The sequence below is a fragment of the Lepidothrix coronata genome, unplaced genomic scaffold, assembly GCF_001604755.1.
Source record: "Lepidothrix coronata isolate B3197 unplaced genomic scaffold, Lepidothrix_coronata-1.0 Scaffold16, whole genome shotgun sequence".
Lineage (NCBI taxonomy): Eukaryota > Metazoa > Chordata > Aves > Passeriformes > Pipridae > Lepidothrix > Lepidothrix coronata.
In genome coordinates, this window is record NW_016690196.1 from 8,241,387 (window position 1) to 8,263,776 (window position 22,390).

Here is a 22,390-nt window from a genome sequence, read left to right on the forward strand (position 1 = left end):
GGCTGATTCATGATTTTCAGATAGCAAAGGAAGGAAGAATTGCATGGAAGTTTTGTGTTTTTCTCTTCTAGAACTGCATTGGGGGTGGTGTGTGTTTGGTTCTGAGATCCCAGAAACATTTACTGTGTAGAAACACCTTGTACTGAAAACCAAAGATATATTACCAAAGCGGGGGAAGAAGGTTAGAATTTTGACTCATATTTCGATAGTTGAAGTACATGTTCTACTGTCCAGAACATGTTTATTCACAAGGTGCTTGTGAGAGCTCAACCGACCATAAGAACAGGAGGACACTGTTTTACTATTCATCAGCAGTCTAAAGTCCCTAGGGTTATGGATGGCTGCATGTTATTTGTGGATGGCTAGTGCTAAACAGCTTATATGGGGCTGTTGAATGGCTTCTGAATGGTAGTGTGCTGGCATAAGCTTCTTTCTATGGGGTTGTGTCAGAAGTGATAGGCAGGTGAGTACCAAAGATATAGCTACTGAAGAGAATCTGCAAATAGAAGGAAGAAAAGAACATAAAATGTCTCTTTGAAGCCAACTAAGAGGCATGCAGAACCATAGCACATCCCCACAAGTCCTTCCATCGGTGGGGGGAAAAGGTCTGCTTTCTCCTATGTGTCTTGTGTTAGTTATCCCCTCCAGAGCCAGTACTGCTTATCTACTGCTACCCTGTGATACACTGAAAATCTGTGGGTGAGCATGAACAGTGAGCAAACCACATGTAGGTCTTTGCTGGTGGTGGTGATGGGAGTGCAGAATGAAGAGAGCTGAAGGTTGTTGCAGAGCAGTCCATGATGCACAACTTTGAACTCTGGTACTGGCTGGTAGAGGTGCAGAGGCTCTGCCCAGGGCCTAGAGAGAAAGAAAAGTTTTGACTATGCACAGCTTGAGAGCAGCTTCTGCTTAGTGGTATCAGAAGTAGTGACAACTCTGCCCTCAATTTCTTTCTAATTTGAAGCAAACTGTTTGAGCTGTTATAAAGAGCATGGAAGAGTATACCTAGGCAAGGAAAATTTAAGAAGAAGCATGGAAGTGTAGCTGAAACATAAAAATACTAGACATGTAGCATATGTTGCTTTTCTGAATCTGTAGTCAAGAGACACAGAGTTAGGACTAAGGTTAAAATCCAAGCCTGTTTTGAGTACATCCAGGCTGCAAGAGCTTTATGCAGCACTGAACAAGTACATATATGCCTTCTTATTCCAGTGTGAGGTATTACCTTCAATTTAGACTTAGCTTTTTGTCTCACTGTTCTGCCTACCTCTTCAAGTGAAGAATACAGTTTTAAAGCCCAAATGAAAAGGTGTTTTATCTTCAATCTAACTATTCATTTTAAAAATCAGTTATTAAAAGAAGAAAGTTTCTCTATCAATTCTGTTGCTAGCACCATCAAATTTTAATTATAGAAATTGTAGGAGCAAATGCAGTTTTTCATTCTAGCCCCTACTGAAGTTTTTATATGACTTGAAATACATTCCACAGGAGTCAGGAAATCATGATTTGGATGCTCTGGATACTTTGGATTGACTTTGCTAAATTCAGCTCAAAAGGCCTTTGGAGAAAATGAAATATTTGGGGAGGCTAAAAGAAAATAAATTGCAGGTGCCCACCTGGCACAATTTCAGTAAGGGCCATTTCAGCAGAAATTAACTGTCTGAGTTCTGCTTGAAAAGTCAATCTCTTGCTCTACAAGGTTACGTGTTTCCATCAGAATTAATAGGGGTCTGTTACACCCATGGAGAGGAGACGATAGGGAATGTATGTTGTTCACTCATCTGAGGAATGAAAGGCTCTTGTAAAGTCTCCATGACTTAATTTGAATAGTATGTTCACCCTGAAATTACTGCCTTGATAAGATGAACAGAATTTTGAGTATACCTTCTAATATCCTTCTCAAAAGAAGGATAAAATGCTTCTCTTTTTTTCTTTTTTTCTGTTTCTTTTATCCTTTTCTTTCTTTTGCTGCTGACTGCCTACATAAATATGATTTTTGAGGGATTCCCTGGCAAGAAAAGGTCTGAAATACTTTGCTTTACAGAATATAAACCCCTTAGTATATGATAAGAAAGAGATTTCCTCTGGAGTAACCTCAGCCTAAATATTTGAAGAACTGAATATACGAAAACATTTTTTTTTTTTGACTGAATTATTGGCTCATTGACCCACTGGCACTACCTCCTCACCAAGGTTCCTTCCACAGCATGCGACTTGCTGTGATACACCCACAGAATGCAGCATCCTTCCAGATAGAAAACTGATCTTTCCTCTTGCGTTTTGCTCTAGTTCCTGTGATAAGCGGTTTCCCTCTCTTCAGTTATTTAGTAACTCAAGCTCAAATTCTGATCCTTAGAGACACTTCCAACTTCGAGAAATGCTTTCTTTGGTCCAGAGTACTTGGTTAGAAGGCACAGAGTGATCTCATTTCCAAGATACTGTAAATGTTTTCTTTCTACCAAATGAACAGGACAAAACTGCTTCTCAAAGTGGATCCAGTCACAGCATTAAAGTGTTTTTTGGGGGGGGTTGTTTTGCTTTCTTTTGGACATCCTCTTTTGCATAGCATTTTCTGAGGTGCTATGGAAATAACTCTCTTAAAGGGCATTTCTGACTGCGGACAGCTTTCTGGGAAATGGATGACCTGGTGATCGCAGTGCTGGGATTTGATGATTGTGAGCTGTTTGCTGTGTCGTCGTAATATTGCAATTTAAGTGGAGACCGACTCTTACTGTAGGAGTATTCCAGCAGATGCAGGAAATGTGTCCTGCAATATTGATATGGATATGAAATGTGCTCTGGGAACCAAGGAGAGTTAGTGCTGCAATTAGTAGGCCCTATAGGAGATGAACTGTTTCCTTATCATGCATGACCTCTTAAAAATGTAGAAAATTTTTGCCTGTGTTTGAAATCTCAGCATGAACAGGATAGTCTAAGACCTTGTGGACTCACTCTTGTCTAAAGAACTCTTTTTTTTTTTTCCTTGGAAACAAAACAATGTTCCTTAACACTACTTCCCACATGAACTCCACTCTCCTAACGTGCATTTCTTAATTTGTTTAATTCTGGGGTTGTCCCAGTGGAGCTTTTTGTGATTAATAGCTGATAACACTGTAAACCCAGCAGTAAGAACGTTTCCTGGGCAGTAGTCATGCTTCTTTCAGGCTGTGTTTGACTGATGTTAGGGTATGGACAGAACAAGCACTAGGGAAGAGTTCACCCAGAAGAGTATTTCATTGGTATGGGGTCAGTGTTTGCTTTATACAGCTGCTAGTTTATCTTCTTTTCAGACATTTGGAGATGGATCCACTTCTCTGTACAATTTTATCTGTTTTACGCATTCGCTACTGTAGTGTGATAGACCCTCTGCTTGTAATATGAATGACTGGGGGGAGGAAGTAAAACATGAGGATTCCATAGTATTAGTGCTGTTTTCATCTCATATTTGTTGGTCCAACAACCAGTAGGAAAAATTTAGTGATAGGCTGGCAGCTAGTGTGCAAATTGTTGGGTTACATATAAAGTAGTTTTTCTCGGATTTGCCATCCAGACCAAATACACAGTTGGTCTTGATGTTTCAGAGCTTCTGACATTTTGCAGTTCCCACTTATTTTGCTGGGAGGTAGGTGCAAAGGTTGTATGAAAATTGAGAGTGCTACCTTGTTCAAATGGGTTTCTGGGCAGGGAGAGGGGCAAAGGCTGCTACTTTTTGTTACTGGAAAGATTTTGGTTCTGATTGGCTATGTTTTCTCTTCAGGTAGTAGAAAATGGGGATAACAGCAATTTCAACCTTTCTTGCAGTAAAAGATATTTTTGCATAATATGTATTTATCTGATAAATATCCCTGCCTGACCATGGCAGCAGGGCCAAGATCTCAACTTGTACAAGGCAATATATGACTCCTTACAGTCTCTATTTGTATGTATTCCATCCATAAATTTAAGATATATAATAAGCAAAAATTTATGATTTAAATAAGTTTTAAATATGCTTCCAAAAGGTGAGACAAAATAAACTGTAGTAGGTGATGATTTGGATAAAATGCTATACAACCTTTCAAATAAGTCAGTGCTGTAGAAAAGGACAACAAGCAGTGAAATTGGTACATGTTCTGCAAAGACATACATCACTGGATATAATAATAATGTTTGCAAACCTAAGGGGATAAACACGTTCCTTCTCTGATAGAGGATAGACTTCTGTTTGTATACAAAGGGCCTTCTTTCTGGATCATGTCTGAGGACTATGTATCCAAATCAAGTACCTGTTTAGAATCAAGATTGTTTTTTTAATTTTTTTTTCCAGTTTTGTGCAGCTGTGGTGGGGAGCTGAGGGAATTTTATAGAGCAATCTGTTTTTCTGTGAAGTATGCTTCAGTCTTTGTCAACAAGCTACAAGTAGATTGGGCTCAGAAGCTGAAAGAATTTGGTATGTCTTCAGGCAGGCTACTGACTTGCTGTAGATATTTAGAAGTCCGGAGATGACTACCCAAACATTTGCTGTATGCAGCTTCTCTGCAGTTTGCTTTGGGTATCTAAGCATACATTTAAAAATGACCTATCCTTGGGAGAGGACAGTGTGTTGGTCAGTTAAAATTCTAGGAAATCTTCCCTAGATATACTTCAGTTCTTAAACTTTTCTTGATCATGAGCCTTAAGGGCCTTGATGTGGACGTGATCCCTTGCCATGACGATCTGGGAGACTAGAACTACCAGCTATCAGCAGTCCAAAGAGTGCAGTAGATAGGGTTGGCAGCAATTGGCGCAGGAACCACACCCTTGTGCACTATACGCTCTAGCCCACATGGATAAGCAACACTTTGTAGAGAAGGTCCTCGCATTTTGGTATTTACGGGGAGTCCTCCCTTTCCCTCCTTTTACTCCACTGTTTTGAACATAATGCTGTTTGCCAAAAGCACCTGCTGACCATGCAAGGAAGGTGACTGGTTTTAGGCAGCACTTTCTTTTCAGATCCTCTAAACTAATCACTACCTGTGTCACTCAGAGCATCAGCTCTGTAGATTTTGACCTAAATATAGATGAGGCCTTATTCACTTTAATGCAATGAAACACTTACTGCTTTACGTTTTGGGTCGGTTAAGTCATGGCTCTGAAAACAACTTTCAGTCTTGGTGTAAAGTCTCCTCCTGTAAATATTACAGCAGCCAGAAAATATGTTTTATCTGGATGCTACTTAAAAATACACACAGAAAACAACCCAAAATTTTTTAGCAAAACTCTTTCCAAATATCCATTCTTCATGAAGACACGTTAGGTTAAAAGTTCAACAGTTTCACCAAGCTGTTGGCTTGGAGTTCAAACCTACTTGCGTAATATTGAGGTTTCAGGGCACTGAACCCAGAATATCCCTGGTCAGAATGTTGAACAAAAATAATGCTGGAATAAAATATGACCTTTTCTTAACTTGATTTTCTACAGTGAATTTATTTTTGGTGTCAGATTGACAACTCTGCAATCTAAGTAGTTTAAAAAATAAATATATAAAATCAATGTCTGTGCCTTGACCTATGGAAACCATCTCCAAGATGGAGTGAGCACCAAAACCCCCCAACCTGTTCCCTTTGTGAATGGGTCTACTGACTGTTTCTTCCATTTAGTGAATCACTAAAGAAGGCTTTTAACTATCATCCCCACTGGCGGCTTTTCAGTATATGGAATCAAACTGAGAACAGCCATTTTTATTATAGACAAGTTTGCAGTGACGTGTAAAAGTACACTGTACTTTGGCTGGGGGACTAAATAGGAAAGTGACAGATCTGGAGCCTGGAACCTGGCTTTCCCAGGTGGCCTTGATGAACATTAGTTTTGAAGTGATTTGGTACTATCCACAAAAAATACGTAGAAGTCCAAAAGGTCTCAGTGTTGGGTTTTCCCCCAGTTATACCTATTTGCTATAAAGACTGAGTTGCTTTTTCCAGTGAGGGAACTTCAGGAAAATTTTACTGGTGCAGGTTGATTTACCTGTCAATAGTGAAGATAGCACTTGTACACCTACATCTGTGGTTAGTTTCCAGTGGTTATAACCAAGGCATGTTTCCATGAGTTTTAACATCCCATAGTGACCCTGATTAGAGTGTTAGAATGGAAATCAATTTTTTTTATGCTATGATAACATCAGACAACATATGAAATATTCTTCTACTGATTGTCTGAATAAGAAAACAGCATTTCACATGGAAATGAACTGGAGTTTGGGAAGATGTAATTGGACCTTTACCATTTGTTTGTTTTTCTTGGAGCACACTGGCAGTTCTTACAGAGTATTTCTCTCTCAGTAGAGGCACTCTAATGCCCTCAGCTGCTTATTTTGTCTGGAAAATTCAGGCACCCAGGATAATGATGACAACAACGGCAACATTTTGACTCCCAAATCCCTTGGCAAAATAGTTACATCATGTCTGGAAATAATTGGGCAATGACAGAATGGAAAAATTACAATGACTCAAACAAGACAGGGACGCCCTTAGTAATGGGGTTTTGTGTGTTCATTCTTCTGACGTGGCAGTTATTAGTGCTACTGGGAAACTCTGGATTGACTTCCTTTGTAACTAAACCCCCCTCCTCCCAATAGAAATATTGCAGAGATTTTAAGTTCCCAGACCAAGCTTTAGTACTAATCTAAAGTAGTAATCTGCTTTACCAGTATTCCTGATCTTTTGGCATAGAAGATTGAGTGGGACACCTCGTTCTCCATATCACTCAATCCCTTGGCTTCTTTCTTAAGATGATCAAAGACTTTGCTCTGGGGTGTGGATGTCTCATCCTTGGGAGTTGATCTTATGGATAGAACTGACAAACATTACTTATTAGAGCCAGTTCCGTACCCATGACTGTAAAGATATTTCATACCACAGACTTGTAAAAGGCACAGGACTTCATCTTTCTCTAGAGGAAAATAATCTTCTGCTTTGAAACTGAAGGAGCGATGTGCTGGTTCTGGCTGTCAGTGTGAATGTCTGCTTGACTGATGTTATCATGATCAATTTAATCTTCATTCTGTGATTTCTTATATTGAATAAAGGCTTCATCTCATACTCCAGCTTCCAAGGCACTTTTTTTTTCTGTAAAATTGCATCACAGTGTTGTACCCATCACCAAAAGAAAGAAAATTGAGAGTCTAACTTAGGCTCTGCTGTCTAGATCTGTAGCTTCTAGAAAACACAGTTCAGACCCCCTCTGTTGAGTAGAACAGATATGAACTGGGATTATAGTATTTTCCTGAATTTATAGCCCTAGGATTAGAGTTTATTCTTGACAAGCTTTAAAAATAACTTTTTTAGGATCTCAATTATTTCAAAAGTAAAATCTCAATGTTGTAGACAGTGTTTGAAAAGACTTGCTGCTGCATGGTCTTAGTCAGAATTGGGTCTTGGGGTGGCATATGGGGGGTTTGTGGGATTCTTTTCCTGTTTGCTTTTATGTAGTGTATTTCCCACTGGCTCTTACTGTTACAGCAATTTAATCAACAATGACATAACAAATCAACCCATCTAGTGTAGCTGTGGTATGGAAAATCATTGCATAAATTCCATTATTTCTTAAGGCATGAATTTATCCATGCTGGATTTGTGGACACTGCTAAGCGCTGCCTCTACAGCAGCATCATTACTGGGGTGTGAACCTGTTGTGTCCTGGCCAGATTCCAGCCAGGTGATTACCTTTTTGCTGGCCTACTATATAGTACCTCAGTCTCCTTGACACTGTAAAATAACTGGTTTAAGCAGGTAATTAAGACCCTACACTGGAGCACCTACAGCCTCAGTGCCACAACTAGGACCATAAAGTAAAATATAACAAAAGTAAAACATACTCAAGGTGTGGTGCCATCTTTACAGCTTGTGTCATGCAGTAGGTGTCTCTTTAGGATTGTTTTTCTTTTCAATATCCCCTTAAAAAAAAAAAAGAGTTCTGCATTTTGAGGCAGAGTAAGTGGCTACAAGAAGCCTTTTCAAATCTAATGGTTGTCATGAAAGAAAATGTAGATATTGCAATGAAACAGTGAAAAAAGTAGAGAATACAAATAAAACTGGTAGAAAAGATGGAAAGGAAGAACTAAGACTGTGAAGGAGAAACTTTTTTTTTTTTAATAGAAGAGAATTGATAATTTTTAGACAAATGTGGTTCATGGTGAGGAAGACAGGAAAATTGATCTTGGTAGCAGTCGCTTTCTGATTGAGAAGGAAGTGGAGGTTATCAGTAGATGTTACTCAAACTGCAATGCTGCAACACTCAAGAACTTAGAAGTAGTATGGGAGGTGGAGCGTGTGGGCAAGGAAAGGACAGGACTCCAGACTTGCACTCAAACCAGAAAGGTTGATTACATTTAGGCAGTCCAGTTCGCTCCACCACCATGATGGTTTGAACTGTTGGCAAGCATGCCTAAGTGTGGAATTGAAATTAGAATGTGAATCTGTGCTACAATCACTGAGGAGATTAAGGACATATATATTCTCGATAAACACTTAGGTTGTGAATTTTACTTGTTTCGTTTGCAGTCTAAGATGTGGTAGTGACATTGCCATTCGGAACCGTTAAAGATATGTAGATTTACTTGTATCTAATGAGTTGCAATATTATAACTAAGACTCAGAATTTGGTGTCTAGGAGGATAGATTAGTTTTGACCTTGCAAATGTCTGTGTGGAGTGATAGTTTTAGGAAACTAATACATCTGCAAAAATAAAAAAAAAACTTCTTAGCAGGTAAAGAGTGAATGGATTGTTTGGCCAGCTCAGTTAAATAGACAAAATTATTAGTCTGTACTTGATTAAAGTGTGGAAAAAAAGGTGTAAAAAAATTAATAAGTTATTAGTAACCAGATTCATGGCACTGACTTTTACTACTTTGTTGCTCACTTCACTTTGTATTTTGAATTTGACTGTTCTTTTTAAATTGTTTTCCTATGAACACAATTTGGATAGATTAATGGATTAGGAGGGACTCGAGGAACCTGCTGGTATCTTTTTTCTTTCTGTTGGCTTTTTTTCTGTTTGGTGGGTTTTCTGGTTTTGTTTTTGGTTTTTTTGTTTGATTGGTTGGTTTTGGGTTTTTGTTAGGTTTTTGGTTTTGTTTGTTTTTTTCTGTAGAGTTTTTTTCCTCTCATTCACAGGGAAAGTGTTGGAAAATAATCTTTCAGAAGGGAAAGGTCTCCTACACTCTAGCTTTTTTTGTTGTTGCTGTGTGTTGTTAAGTTGGTATCAGGTAAGACATATTGGATTTGTGGGCATTAACAGACTAACATTAGTGGTCATTAGTCATCCAGCACATCCTGAGCATCCTTAAAGTATTAAAAATAAAGAGATTTTTGACAGACACGTTGCATTAAGTAGGTTCATGGATATAGTTACACCTGACAGCCTTCAAATAGTCCTTGCCTTTTCTCTTACCTCAGGACATACTTCCGAGGTAAAGACATGAATAAAAATTAAATAAATATTAATAACATATAATATTATGTATATAACAGGAGACAATCTTAAGGTCTATGAAATGCTTTGAAATTATCAACCATCTCAGTTTTAATGGGAAGGTATGTAAAACAGACCAGAGCTGAGTGCCTGAACTGTCTTGCAAAGTCCTTATAACAACTGAGAGACCTGCACTCTTGTTTTGATGTATTGTGGGAGGAAAAATCTGTGAACTGGCTTCAAAATGCAGTGTTTCGAGCTGCCCTCTCTCCTGTGGTGGAACTGTTGTAAGTGGGCTTGGCTCACTAGGACTGAGTGGTCATTGCTGCATAGGACCATGCTCATTTTCCAAGTTTTCCAGGGTCTTGTGCACAGGACCCTGCTTGTTTCCAGTGATCTCTTTTGTGTCCAGTGCCTTCCTGTCCAACATAGCAAACAGGTGTGATCTTCAGGAAGCATTACCCTTCCTGAAAAAAAGATTTTAACTTCATAGGGTTTTGTTGCTGTTTTGTGCCCTGGAGACCAGGAGGCTCCTTAGTCTGGCGACAAATCCAAGCCAGGGGAGTTGGGTTACTATTACAGATGCAACAAATGGATTGCTTGTCTGCTTCCTTTCCCCATCCCCCATGCTGCAATTGCCTTATAGTGCATCTGACATCTGTCACATCACATGTGACATACATGGAAAATTCCCATGGTAATTGGAACATGCTGCAAAGTTCCTAGTTTCACCATCTGAAGAAGTACTGAAGAAGTAATATGGTCCAGAGAACTGAGCATAGGATCAGTGTGAAGCTCTTTAGCTTTATCCAATATGTATATTTGGACTGTTTTGAGCATGGTGCTTATTTTCTTGATTTCATTATCAATAAATGACAATAAAGATAGCTGTTTTATTACCATGAATTTCTTGTGGTTTATTATTTAATAGTTGAATAGGATAGAGACTGAACTTGGATTTGGGGGTTGAGGGTGAGTTGGTTTATGTTCCAAACCAGTCTGAATTCAGGTTTCTTTCTACTTCTGTGATCACACATTGTTTATATGTTTTATCCTGCCATAAAGAAAGATAGATTTACAGGGAAACTGAAATTATTCACTTTGATTCCTTTCCTACTAGCATAAATCAGTGTGGGCAGTGATTCTTCGTCTTATATTTAGTCCCATGCTTCCCACTCAGGTGAGAGCTGTGGCTGCATCTACCAACATTGTGTGTCTGTTGATGATAAGTGGAGATTCAGCTCTGGAACTGTTTTCCATTAATGTTTCCTTACATTGCATATGGGTTTTGCTGGACTGCGTGTGTTTAGTTAAACCACTGAGTTATCTTTCTTCCTTTTTTCCAAAGGTGGTGATGCAAAAGTAGTTTTCTCTGTTTTAGCTACCGTTGTGCTCTGGCTATTCACTGTATCAAAGGACAGAACAGTGAGGTAAAACTGTAATAATCAGCTCTCTCGTATAGGACAGCTGCTGGCATAGCAGTTGTTTCAGGTGTCTCACTGTTTGTGGAACGTTGTTTAGTTAGCATATGTTGGCATGAAAATTATGATTTCTGAGATGAGAATGAAGAGAAGAGTGAGACTGAGGCAGCAGTTTAGAAAGCAATTGAAAGAGGATCCTCGTGTAGTTAGCATGGATCCCATCCCATGTGGCTAAAACTTCTGATAAGACTTGGAAAAATTGCATTAACTTAATTATGTTTGGTCACTGGGCCAAATGGTTTAGAAATGAACACGTACGCTCTGTCAGAGGAAGAGGACGTTGTTATAATTAGACCTTGGGCAAAGTTCCAGGCTGTGACTCCTGACCTGAGCCGAACCACAGATGGGGCTGGGAAGCCGGAGAGGGATCGCTACGAGGAGCGGGTGTGTGGTTAGCTGTTGAAATGACAGCAACTTGTTTGTGTTGTGCAAAAGGGCAAAACAGTGGAACTGAGAAGAGCTGTGGGAGGGAGTTATGTGTAATAGTGGGATTCTCTCCAGAGAGAGATTTCCTCTTGATTCTCACTGGGGGTATGCATAGAAATAGATAATTTCACACATTTCATTTTTACTTGCAAGAAGTTGAAAGACAATAGAGCTTTCATTAGAATAAAAAACCACCACCTTTTGTTATTTTCATAAATTTTAATGTCAGCTTTGCTATCAATTACCACTCAGGAAAATGAAAGATGCTCTTTTCTTCATTTTCTTTGTTGCCTCTCACCCCACCTTCCCCCTTTATTCGGAAGCACATTTTCCCTAGATTTGATTCTTGACAGAGGAAAGTCAAAAGAAAGAGAAAGAAAAGGAAAAGATAATTAACTTGGAGGTTATTGGAAAATATTTATTTTGTAAAAAACTATGACTACCAACAAAAATCATAGAGTTGTAATTAATTCTTACATAGCACAAACAGTGCAACTTAAGTAGATGTCCTTCTGAGTCCTGTTACTGGTAGGCTTAACCTTTAGAGAGACAGTGGTCCCACTTAGAAATATCATTTATTCATTCAGTGAAAATGCCTGTGCTAGACTCCTCTCTAGCAGTCCTCAATTGTTCTTATTTTGAAAGCATCTAAACATCTTACCTATCTATAATTAGAGTGTTGTAGCAATACAGAAGTGGTGTTTTACTCCCCTGTGCCAGTATGAATTTCATGCATGCTGCTTAGGGATGGACCTGGAAAATGCCAGTGTTCCGAGCATGAGTTGTGCGATGGAATGATGCTTTGTGAAAGTGAGGCAAGGTTACTGTTCATGTGAGCTCTGCACCTTTTTGCAGAGTAGTAAAAGTTGAGTAGCTGGGAGTTTCTCAAGTATGGATCCCAGGGAACTGCTGATTCTGTAAAAACATCACAGTTACCAACAGTAGCTTGTGTATTTCTCAGCATTATGGAAGAAGGACTGGAGACTGTTCACTTCTTAGATGAACCTGCTTAAGATGAAAGCTAAGTGATGAAATGTCAGTACAGGACAACCTGTGGAGGCCTGAGCAGGGCAGTACTTACCCCATAGAAAATGCTGACCTCCACATCCATTCATGTAGTGCTCATTTCCTGGTAAGGTACCTCTTTTCGAGGATTTTATACCAAAGTCTTGACCTAAGCTCATAAAGGAAGATGGTCCTATCACTTCAATGTCTCAGCCAGTTTTTCCAAGGATGCTCCAGAGAATGCTAGTCCTTTGATGGTTGGTAGGGAAGCCTTTATACAGCGGGCCAGAGCTTGGGTACAGCTGAATTGGTGCAAATGTTATTATATTTCATGTAAATCAGGTTTGAGATCCTTCCAAAACAAAGTTTTGTCAAACTAATTGGTTCTGATCTCATTCATGACCAGATTGCCATAAAGGGCATTGCACTTGGAGTAATCCTTGAAAGGATGGTCTGTAGCGTACAAGTTTAACTTCTGAGGCTCTCTCGTGAAATCTTTTAACAACTGAATCTCTTATGTCTCCATTACTGATAGGAAACAGAAGTTGCCATGCACATTATTGTGATAGATTTGAGGGCATTTTGGTTTTACTGACTGAAGCTGTGTCAAAGACTGGTTCAAGTTGACCTTTGGCATCTCCTAGTGAGAACCAGTGTTCTTATGAATGGGCTTTTGAAGCCAGCAACATCCTGCCCTACTGAGTCCTGCTGAAACACACCACCCCTTGCAGAGTTGGCACGAAGAGCAAAGCAAAGTGGGCACACCAAAAGACTACTTAGTAGCAGCTCACTTTCCTTTCAGCTGCATGAGAGTTGCAGCTGATGCCCCTCCAGTGCATAAGAGAAGGTACTAGATAAATTAATCCCAGCCCAAAGTAGGGCAGGTGATTTCTGCCAAGCACACAGTGCCACAAGGGTGGAGATTTGGGTGGTTTGGGCACTTTTTTTGTTGTTTGTTGCTTAGGTTTTTCTTGAGTGAGCATGCTGATTTCTGCACAAAAAGTCCCTGGAGAGCTTCTGGCCGTGCGCTCTGTGTTAAGTCCCACTATGCAACTGCTTTCCCAAAGGTGCTTTTTCCTTGCACAGCTACTTAGTCTCTGTGAAAGCTCAAAGCAGCCTTGTTCTGGCAGGCAAACAGACCAGAGCATTGTGGGGCAGGTTAGGGCAGCAGCTGCTCTGATGACAAAGCTCAGCTGTGTTGCTGCTGATACAGCATCCAGGATTCTGTGGTGTGGTTCACCTGCCACCTCTCTTCTGCTCCCCTGTTCCGTGCTCAGGGAGATGGGCGTCACAACAAGCTTTAGTTATTTACTCTCTAAGGATATAGCTTATTCCGCAGATTAAGTGAAAAAGTGAAGTCCTTAAAAATATAACACAAATAAGCCCCTGAGCTGTCAAACAACAAGTCCCTTAAAAGGGCAAAATATGTGGCTCTCTGTGCACTGCACAGATCCCTCCTTTCAAACTGCTGGCAGGAGACTTCCTGTTTGGATGGGCTGCTCACAAACGGTGTTGTGTGGTAGTGAAATCTGTCGCTTCCCAGCTTCTCCTTCAGGCCTCCCTTTATACTCCTGATACCAAAGCCCCTCAAGCCTGGATCCTGTCAAGATGGGATCTGGCAGCTCAAATGTAAATTTGAAAGCATGCATTAGCACTGTTATGTTTCTTTCCTGGATACATAAGGCAGCCCAAACTACTTACATGCATTTGAAAATGGGATAGATGAAATGGTCCTACTGTGATAGTCCTGGTCATAAAGGGAAAAGTGAATGTTTGATGGTCTGGCTCCAGAGTGATAGAAAGTTTGATTTCTACTTCGTTGTTTTGTTGTTCATTTTATATTGATCAAATGGGGTACCTTTGGAAGACTCTTCCATGTGTTCTGGGTAAATTCTCCAGCACATGCTTTTTTGCTTCAGATACTTTGGTTCCTTTATTATAGTAGTGAGAGAAAGGCCAATACCAGCATTCAGTGGTAGAATTCAACCTTGGCTACTGAGCATTGCTGATAAATCTGGGAAATTCCACACTGAGTTTGTAAAGCCTTTTCAGAAACATTGGGAGAAGTGATTTTACACTGTGTTAATATAACATAATAAAACTTAGCTACCTTGTCTAGGTTGAGTGTTTATTTTGCTCTTTTGTGTATCAGCTCCTTCTGTCGTCTTCCAGCTGTTACTCCAGTGATAGCCATTGTAACTGCAGAGAGCTGTGCAGATTCAACAGTCTTGTTAATCATCTAATGTCTATTGGTTTTGTTTGTTTGTTTTTTCTCCCTGCAGAACATGATCAGAAGATAGCATCATACACCATGATCATGGCCCCCCGGAAGCGGAATCGTCATGCCTTGGGATTTCTTTGTTGTTTTGGGGGTAGTGACCTCCCTGAAATCAACCTTAAGGACAATAATCCCCTCCAATTCCTTGAGTTTTCTGTCCCAATCCCACCAGCAGAAGAGCTCAATGCCAGATTCTCCGAACTTGTGGTAAGTTTCTGCTGACAGATTGATATATTTAGTGGGTGGATGAACTCCTCCCTTCAAAAGAGGAGTAAAAGGACTTAAGGGATTTATTAGAGATAGGGGAAAAAAGCTTCTGTTGAAGCTTTTTTTTTTTCTTTTTCATTCTTTTGTGACAAGTTCCTTGGTGGGACAAAGGCAGCAAGTGACGGGACGGATGATAGTGGCACTGAGTATAAGTACAATTAAATGCTTAATTATGCTTATTTATTTTCATAGCACTATGCAGTTCTCCAGGTGTAGGATTGGGCATATTAGAAGGAACCTCAATAAGTTCTCTAGAGAGAACTGACAGTCAATTTCTTGTTAACAATTTTGGGATAAAATCTGCTGTATAATATACTACGCTGGAAAATCTTAAGGTTTGTGGATCTATAAAATAAGGATTATTCTGTTTTGTTGATCAGTAACATTCTGCTGGTGAGGTATAAGAATCAGATGACCATGCTAATTATGTTTCATCATCCAGCTGCCTTTGAACCATGAAACGGTGCTGTTGCAGCAAAAACCATAAACAGGAAGGGAAGGAACTATTTCAGATGAACTTTGTTGTTTGCTTTTGTGGTAAATGTTGCAGACTCCAGGAGCCAGACACTTGCTTTTCATGCCTGGCATCAAACGACTTCACTGTCTTTGCCTACTTGTTCAGCCTGCATGCAAAACACAGGCAGAGGTCATAGGACTGGGTTGTTTTGCAATCTATGTTGTAAAGGTGATGCCCATTTGATGCAGTTGATTAGATATCTCATTGCCATTCTGAGATTGGAGGTTATGTAAGGTGAGATATCTGTAAGGGTATATATGCCTGAGGTGAGGAATAGAACAGAAAATATTGGATCTCAGAATTAGAGGAATTTGCAAGTAGTCTTTCTACATTACACTATAACATTAGCCCATTAAATTCTTATCCATGACCATAGCTTCAAAGTGCTGTAGCAATGAAAATAACCATATAATTTGGGTATGCAACTGGAAGTTAATATATGGGCAACTATAGTATGTCATACCAAATATGGGGACAGCTGTAGTTTGTCAGATCAGTGGTCTGAAAACCTAGCCCAGGCTCTTGTTTCAAGATGGGGTCCAAAGCAGATGCCTAGTAAAGAATATAAGATGTGGCCATAGGGTGGTCTTTTCCAGGATACTCTCCAACCCTCTAAAAATTTTCAGCTCAAGGACTTCATCAGTCAAAAGTTGCTTTCTGTGTACATAGTAAATTGGTATGGATTTCTTTTCCATTAACTGTTTTCACCTTCCCTAGCACCCATTAGCATTTTCAGTATTCTCTGGCAGGGGTGTAGAAAGGAGTCAATAGGATTTGCAGCTGTTTCAGGAAGAATAATATGTGCAGCAGAAGAGAGTCTACTTGCTTCAAACTAATTAGCAGATGAGGAATCTTCTCTTATGGAAATATTTCACAGAATTCTGGTCTATATTTAAGTCAGTTTGCCTTTTATGTGAGACTACTAGAATTCCTCTCAGAAAATGCAGCTGTCTGACTGTGGAGAATTCTGCGTGGTGACGGATATCTCTCATGAGTAAGAGTGTAATCTGTAATCTGCTCTGCTGACAATTTATTTCTGGATGCTGCTTAAGTATTGGTTTTCACATGCAAAGCTTGAACTGCTGTATCAAAGTTCATGTCTCTCCAATACGAAGATCCGTTGAAGCATTCAACGCAGCCTTCCTGAAGATGTCACCAACAGATGTGCTTTGCTCTTGAACCTGACTGGCTAAAACTGGAGCTTGTTTACCTTCGGGTCATAGCGAAAGACCTGTTTGAGTGGCTGCTGGGCTTTTGCTTACTGAGGGGGGTATCAGTTTTATGAGGAGTTTGAGAGTTTGCGGTGGTATTAATGGTGCTTTTAGTTTTATGTCTGGCGAATACTGGTGTTCCATGTGCTTGTGGCAAAACATCTCACAGCTGCCTTATGGAAGTCTGTTAAACAGTATAATTTATAATGTTTCTGGTGCAAAATTTAATGACAAGTATACGTGATGATCTGTAAAAACTTTTGGCCCCAGTAGTTTGAGAGTTGTTGGTCTATGCTATAACTTATTAAATGTGCTGACAGCTTATAACTGGCATATGCATTTCAAACAAATGAAGCTATTGAAATGAAAACAGATCATATTCAGTTCTTATACTTAATGATAGTACCCTAGCCATCATTGCATGAGAAGGGAGCTGGGAAAGAAAAGTGCTGTTTTTCAGAAGGTTAATGGTGTACATTACACATTTTTATAAAGCAGTCAGATAGGATGGTAATGCATGTCCATAGGAGTTCCTGATTAGAAAGGTAACATAAGAGCAGTTATGGGCTTTATAGGAAAAAAAAACCTGGGCTAGAAACTGGGCTGGCAGAATGCAGAATTTGCCTAGAAGGGCTAGTTTGTCCATAGGTCCAGATTAATGCATGTTCTATGAGTCACTAAAATAAAACAGGCTACATCTGTATTGACAGCTCAGATGAGATTCTAATTGGATTAGAAAGATTGAGCCTGTAAATGCACCAGTGTAAATCAGCGACCTGGAAGTGCCTGAGAGAGCTCTGTGCTGTGTACTAGCTCCCTGCTGCTTATCCGTTAGGGCCTAGTCTGGGTGCACTTGTACTATATAAAAACCAGATTTGAGTGTAAAGCCTTTTGACCTAAATCCCCAAGTGAAATGATGACACCAACATCATCTGAGATCCGAAGTGAGAGAAGCATTTGTGTTGGCTCCCTGAAGCAGGCCCAGGGGGTATAGCCTCATCTTGCCATCTGCTCTACAAAGGGTATAATGAAACATTGATGTGCTTGAATGGATTTTTAAAAGCCTTATTTTTTCCCTCGTTGCAGTTAAAATCTGGGGCATTTTCCCATGTAAGAGTTAATGACAAGAAAAGCTAAGCCTAACTGTGCTGGAGAAGCCTTCCTTGTGATGCATTTTCCATTCCAGTAAACAATCAGTATGTTTCTACCTGACTTTCTGAGGAAAACTGACATTTTGAGGACCAGAAGCATGTCTCTTCCTGTTCTTGTGGTACTTAAATTAGTACCATGAAAACTGAATTTGGAGATGTCCATTTTTGAAGAGGATGATTTAGGAATGTGTTGGGATCCCTTATTTGTGGTGGATTCACTTGACCCATTCATAGCTTTCAAACTTGTGTAGTCTCAAGACTGAGGCAGGTATACATGTATGAGCTCAGGATGATTTGGTCTGATTTTTTGGGGCTGAGACAGGAGAAGATGTAGTAGCTCTTTGCTGGCAGGGATTGACTTGGGATTAATGCAATGGTAACAGTACAGGTAAGTCCTTATCAGAAGTTTAGGTGCACATAACACAAAGCAAACAAAAATATTTGTGACCACAAACCTTGTCCCTCAAAGAGCCACTTTCGTGGCTTTAGTGTCTCCCCTTCAATGAACAGGCAAAAAAGAGAGGCTCTAGAAATTAAGGGGTGTGGACTGGTCCTGTACCTTGCAAATTGTAAAACTGGCCCTTCCTGGCCATCAAGGCATCACAGCTTCACTTCTGCTTCCTTCCTCAGTCTCTCTTCTCAGCTGGCACTGTGTGTACTACCATGTAGTATAGTGCTGTTGCAGTTGGTGGTCTATTGTCAGGCCCTAAACCAGTTTTATGCCTGATGGCAAAAATGTCTGTGCTAAGCACACATGTTTTTCCTTGCACAGATTTATTGACTGAACAGGAACTATAGAAGAATCTGGAAGAACTATTCCAAGGCAAGGGAAAATAATTATTTTTCATGGAACAGCTTCTCCATCTCCTTGTTCATATTTGTTAGGAGCAGTGTGTTCTTGTCACAGTGAATTCCCTTTGCTCAGTATTAGAATCCTGGAATCTTCTTGTTGGTTAAAGGTGATAGGCTGCTTGGCACTAAAGATTTTGCCATCTAGATCTCTCTTATACCACCAACATAATCCCAGATAGGAAATCAGACCATGCCAAGAAGGGTGATTTAAATGGTGACAAATCAGGAAAAACAGAAAAATGTGAAGAATGCTAGCACAAAGGAAAGAGCAGTGTAAGAGCTTGTGCTTTTATTATTTCTCTTTGTTTCTTTTGTTAGTGGCCATGAGATGGTAATGGTATTTGAGAAGGTGGAGTTCAAGACTGTCTATTCTAAGATGGAAGATCCTTGGGGAAGAAGTGGAGTTGTCTTTTGAGCTGACATGTTTGAAGTTGATTGTATCATTATATGCTCCAGGCTTATACTGGGAAAGATTTGAGAAATGCTTACTGTTATACCTTTGTGGTCTTGTAAGAAGCATTCTGGTATTTAGCTCAGGTGGGACATTGACTGGAATTTCCTGTCATGGTTTGTTTCTCTTATGTTCCATTTGAATCTCTTCAATTTTTAGTTTGGGGTTTTTTTACTTCTTTTTTTTTCACCCCCTCAGAGTCCCTAAAGAAGGAGTTTTGCTGACTTTACAGATTCGCAAAAGCTTTTCAACCATAATACTATTTACCATCCTCAAAGGCTTTTCCAGAACAAGTTTAGATCTCATGACACCACAAGTACCTATTAAGGTACATTATTTACTGTTGAGGAGCAACATAAGTACTTATGAACTGTCTATATTTGAAAAATGTAGAATTATCCAGCATCTCTTTTGGCCTGCCTTTAAGCTTCTTTTCCGTTGAAATGACTGTTCCATATGAGGTCCTGTCATTCTTCAGTTTCTGAAAGAGGTAGGTTGCTGCTCAGGTGAGGCAGCATACATTCTTCTCTCTCTCGCTCTCTCTCTTGAAGAGATCTTACTGTGAAGCCTCAGCTTTTCTAGAGAAGATATATGGAACTACAATGTATTCCTGAACAATAAGGCCACTGGAAATCAAATCCATATTTTCTCTTGTAGTATTGCCTGAGTGCAATGAAATGAAGATGGAAGCAAGTGCTGAATCAAGATCTCTGTCCTTCCCTCAGCCCATGCTGGGAACCATGATTGAAACCTTAACTTTGGTTTCTGTCTGCAGTGCTCTATAACAGCCACCACAAAAACATGGAACTATGTCCCTTACTGACACAACCCTAAATTACACATAGTCTCTCCCCTTGTCACTTCTGATCCCATTATATTTATTAATGGCTGCCACAACATCAAAGTTGTCTTGATTTCTGAAATAAAGATGAGCTAGCTCAGTAATCTAGCTGGAAAGAATACCAGTGACTGTGCTAGTAAAGAGAAGAGAGAAAATATCATTCTTTCTCCTTCAGTCTTCTTGGAATAAGAGCTGTACAGAGAAACTCCCATGAAGATGATAAATATGAGACGATGTGGCAGTGGAGTCCAAGCAGCAGAGGGAGCAACTTGGTAACCTCTGAATAGTCTGATAATTTCTGTAACCATGACTAGAAATTTTCAATGCTTCTTACTTTCTCTCTTAGGTCACCTGAGGAAGGAGGATATCTAGAGCAAGATGCCAGATGCTTTACTGTACCTTTTGCTCTTGTCTTTTTCCTTTGTCCTCTCCTACCACATGGGTCTCAGTTTTTCTGCATATTTCTGCTAATCTCTTTCTAAGTAAATCAGTGTCTTCATCTTGTCCTGATGGAATTAGTGTGATATTAGTGTGATATTTGCTGCTGTTTTATATTTTGTTGTACTCCCTTGATTTCTCAACATGCCAGGGTAGTAGTTGGTAGTATTTTAGCAACTACAGGCTAATGCTTTAGTTACAAAATGCTGAAAGGAGTTGGTGTACTGAGTACACGAGCCACCCATGGGACTGGAATCTATGCTAGTTATCTCAGGACAGAAACAAGGAGCAGTGGGGTCACCATGGACATGTTTCTAGTAGCATTGGATGAAGTGTCCAATAACATAAAGTTTGGGAAAATTCTGCTCTTTGCTGTGAAATTTCTCTACATCTGTTCCTTCTTTACCTTAACAGAGAATAAAATTCAGTGATTATAGTCTCATTTCCCAGAGCAGAAAAAGTTGATGAGAAAAGAAAGGAAGAGTTTTTTTGTTGAAAGTAAGTAAGGTAAAGCATAGAAGTATCTGAGAATTCATTTATTTATTTCATCAAAGGAAGCAAAACAATTTCTGAGCTGGGCATCAGTTTGGCAAACACTAGATAACATACCTTCAAGAGCCACAGGGAGATGAGATCCAAACCTAAATAACTGTAGTAGTAGTTCCCACTGAAAACAGCTGACTTGGAAGTAGCAAGTTCCCTTCATGCTTAGTTCTCCCTTGCAGACCATTTAATGTAATGGATACAACATAAACCTCAGATGAAAACTAAGCTTCACCACATTGAATAAGTACTCCCATATATCACCAGTCCCTCTCAAGCTTGCCAAGTCCTAGCTGTGGCAGTGTTCGTGAGGCCCCTTTTTGGCTCTGAAACTTGCAAGAGTATTTATGTGGTATAAAGTACAAGCAATGCTTCCATTGTGGTCTTTCATGTGATTGTAGACAATATATGTCAATGTATGGAGGCACAAGAGGGCATCAGCTGTGTTTCTCTGTGTTTGTTGATGAGCTTGGCGAACAAAATTCCCTATTTCCAGTTCCTGGGAAGCAGACATGCAGAATTGCCTATTCTGTCTCTTGGCTCCCAGTGTGGAGCACCGCATTCCCAGAAAAGTATTCTCCAGGTCTGAAGCTTATTTAAGTCCTTAGTTTCTCATTGAAAGGTTGTGGCTTAGAAAGACATGCATTTTAGGTCCTCGCTTCAACCCCCAAACATGTGTCGTGTGTATTGAGAACTGTATTAACTCACATTTAAATTCAGGCATGTTATCAAGATTTGAATATTTCAGTTTCAAATGTTAAGTCTTTTGAGTCATTCTATCCTTTTGCTGGATTCTTTTGAATATAGGGATTTATTTTCTGTGTCACTTGCCCTGCATGTAAATCATGGTTTCAGACTACACCTCTGGCAGGCCTGTGGCTTAGAGTTGTTGATCATTGCAAATTTCTCTGCAACCATAATTTAAAAGTACCTCTATTCTGTTTTGCCCATAAGAAGAAGTTATTTAATTTCCTGTGCCCATCTTCATCCTCTCTGTGCTCTTTTGTAATGAATTAATCTACCTAATCAGTCAGGAAGTGCAGTGCCAAATGCAGTCAACATCTGCAGAGGTCCTTCATTTTCATTTGTATGTGATGAGCTCTTACTTGAGCAAACTAGGAGGCTTTGCTGGCCTTAGCTCAATGGAGACTCCCCACCCCAATTATTACTTCCTTTCTTGCACTTAATGAGAATAAACAAGTGGAGGCTGTAAGAAAATGCTGCTGATGAGACCAAGACAGAATTTTCATGACCAGAGGCTCGTATCCAGGAAGAAGCCTTAACATCACCCTCTAAGTAGAAGACACTGTCTCTAAAGGCAGAAAAATAGCAAAGCTTTGAGGCAGAAAATCACTCTCCTCACTGATGGTGGCCAGGCCACAAAAAGTTTCTTTTCTCTCAAATTAGATTATAGTTGTCAGGTTAACATTTTTCATGCACTCAGATGCAGTTGTCTTCTATTATAATAATGGCAAAAGAACTAGGTGGTTTAAGATTTCTGA

At 39.7% G+C, this 22,390-nt stretch overlaps 1 protein-coding gene across 4 annotated transcripts in view; it reads left to right on the top strand.

The window, feature by feature from the left end:
• Window positions 1–22,390, top strand: part of DAAM2 (dishevelled associated activator of morphogenesis 2) — a 223,758-nt gene that overhangs the window by 84,867 nt on the left and 116,501 nt on the right. For all 4 annotated transcript variants that reach the window (XM_017806653.1, XM_017806652.1, XM_017806655.1 and 1 more), the window contains one exon: window positions 14,622–14,824. In XM_017806653.1, coding sequence (XP_017662142.1) covers window positions 14,651–14,824 — 174 coding nt within the window. In that variant the 5' untranslated portion in view covers window positions 14,622–14,650. The remainder of the gene's footprint in view (window positions 1–14,621; window positions 14,825–22,390) is intronic.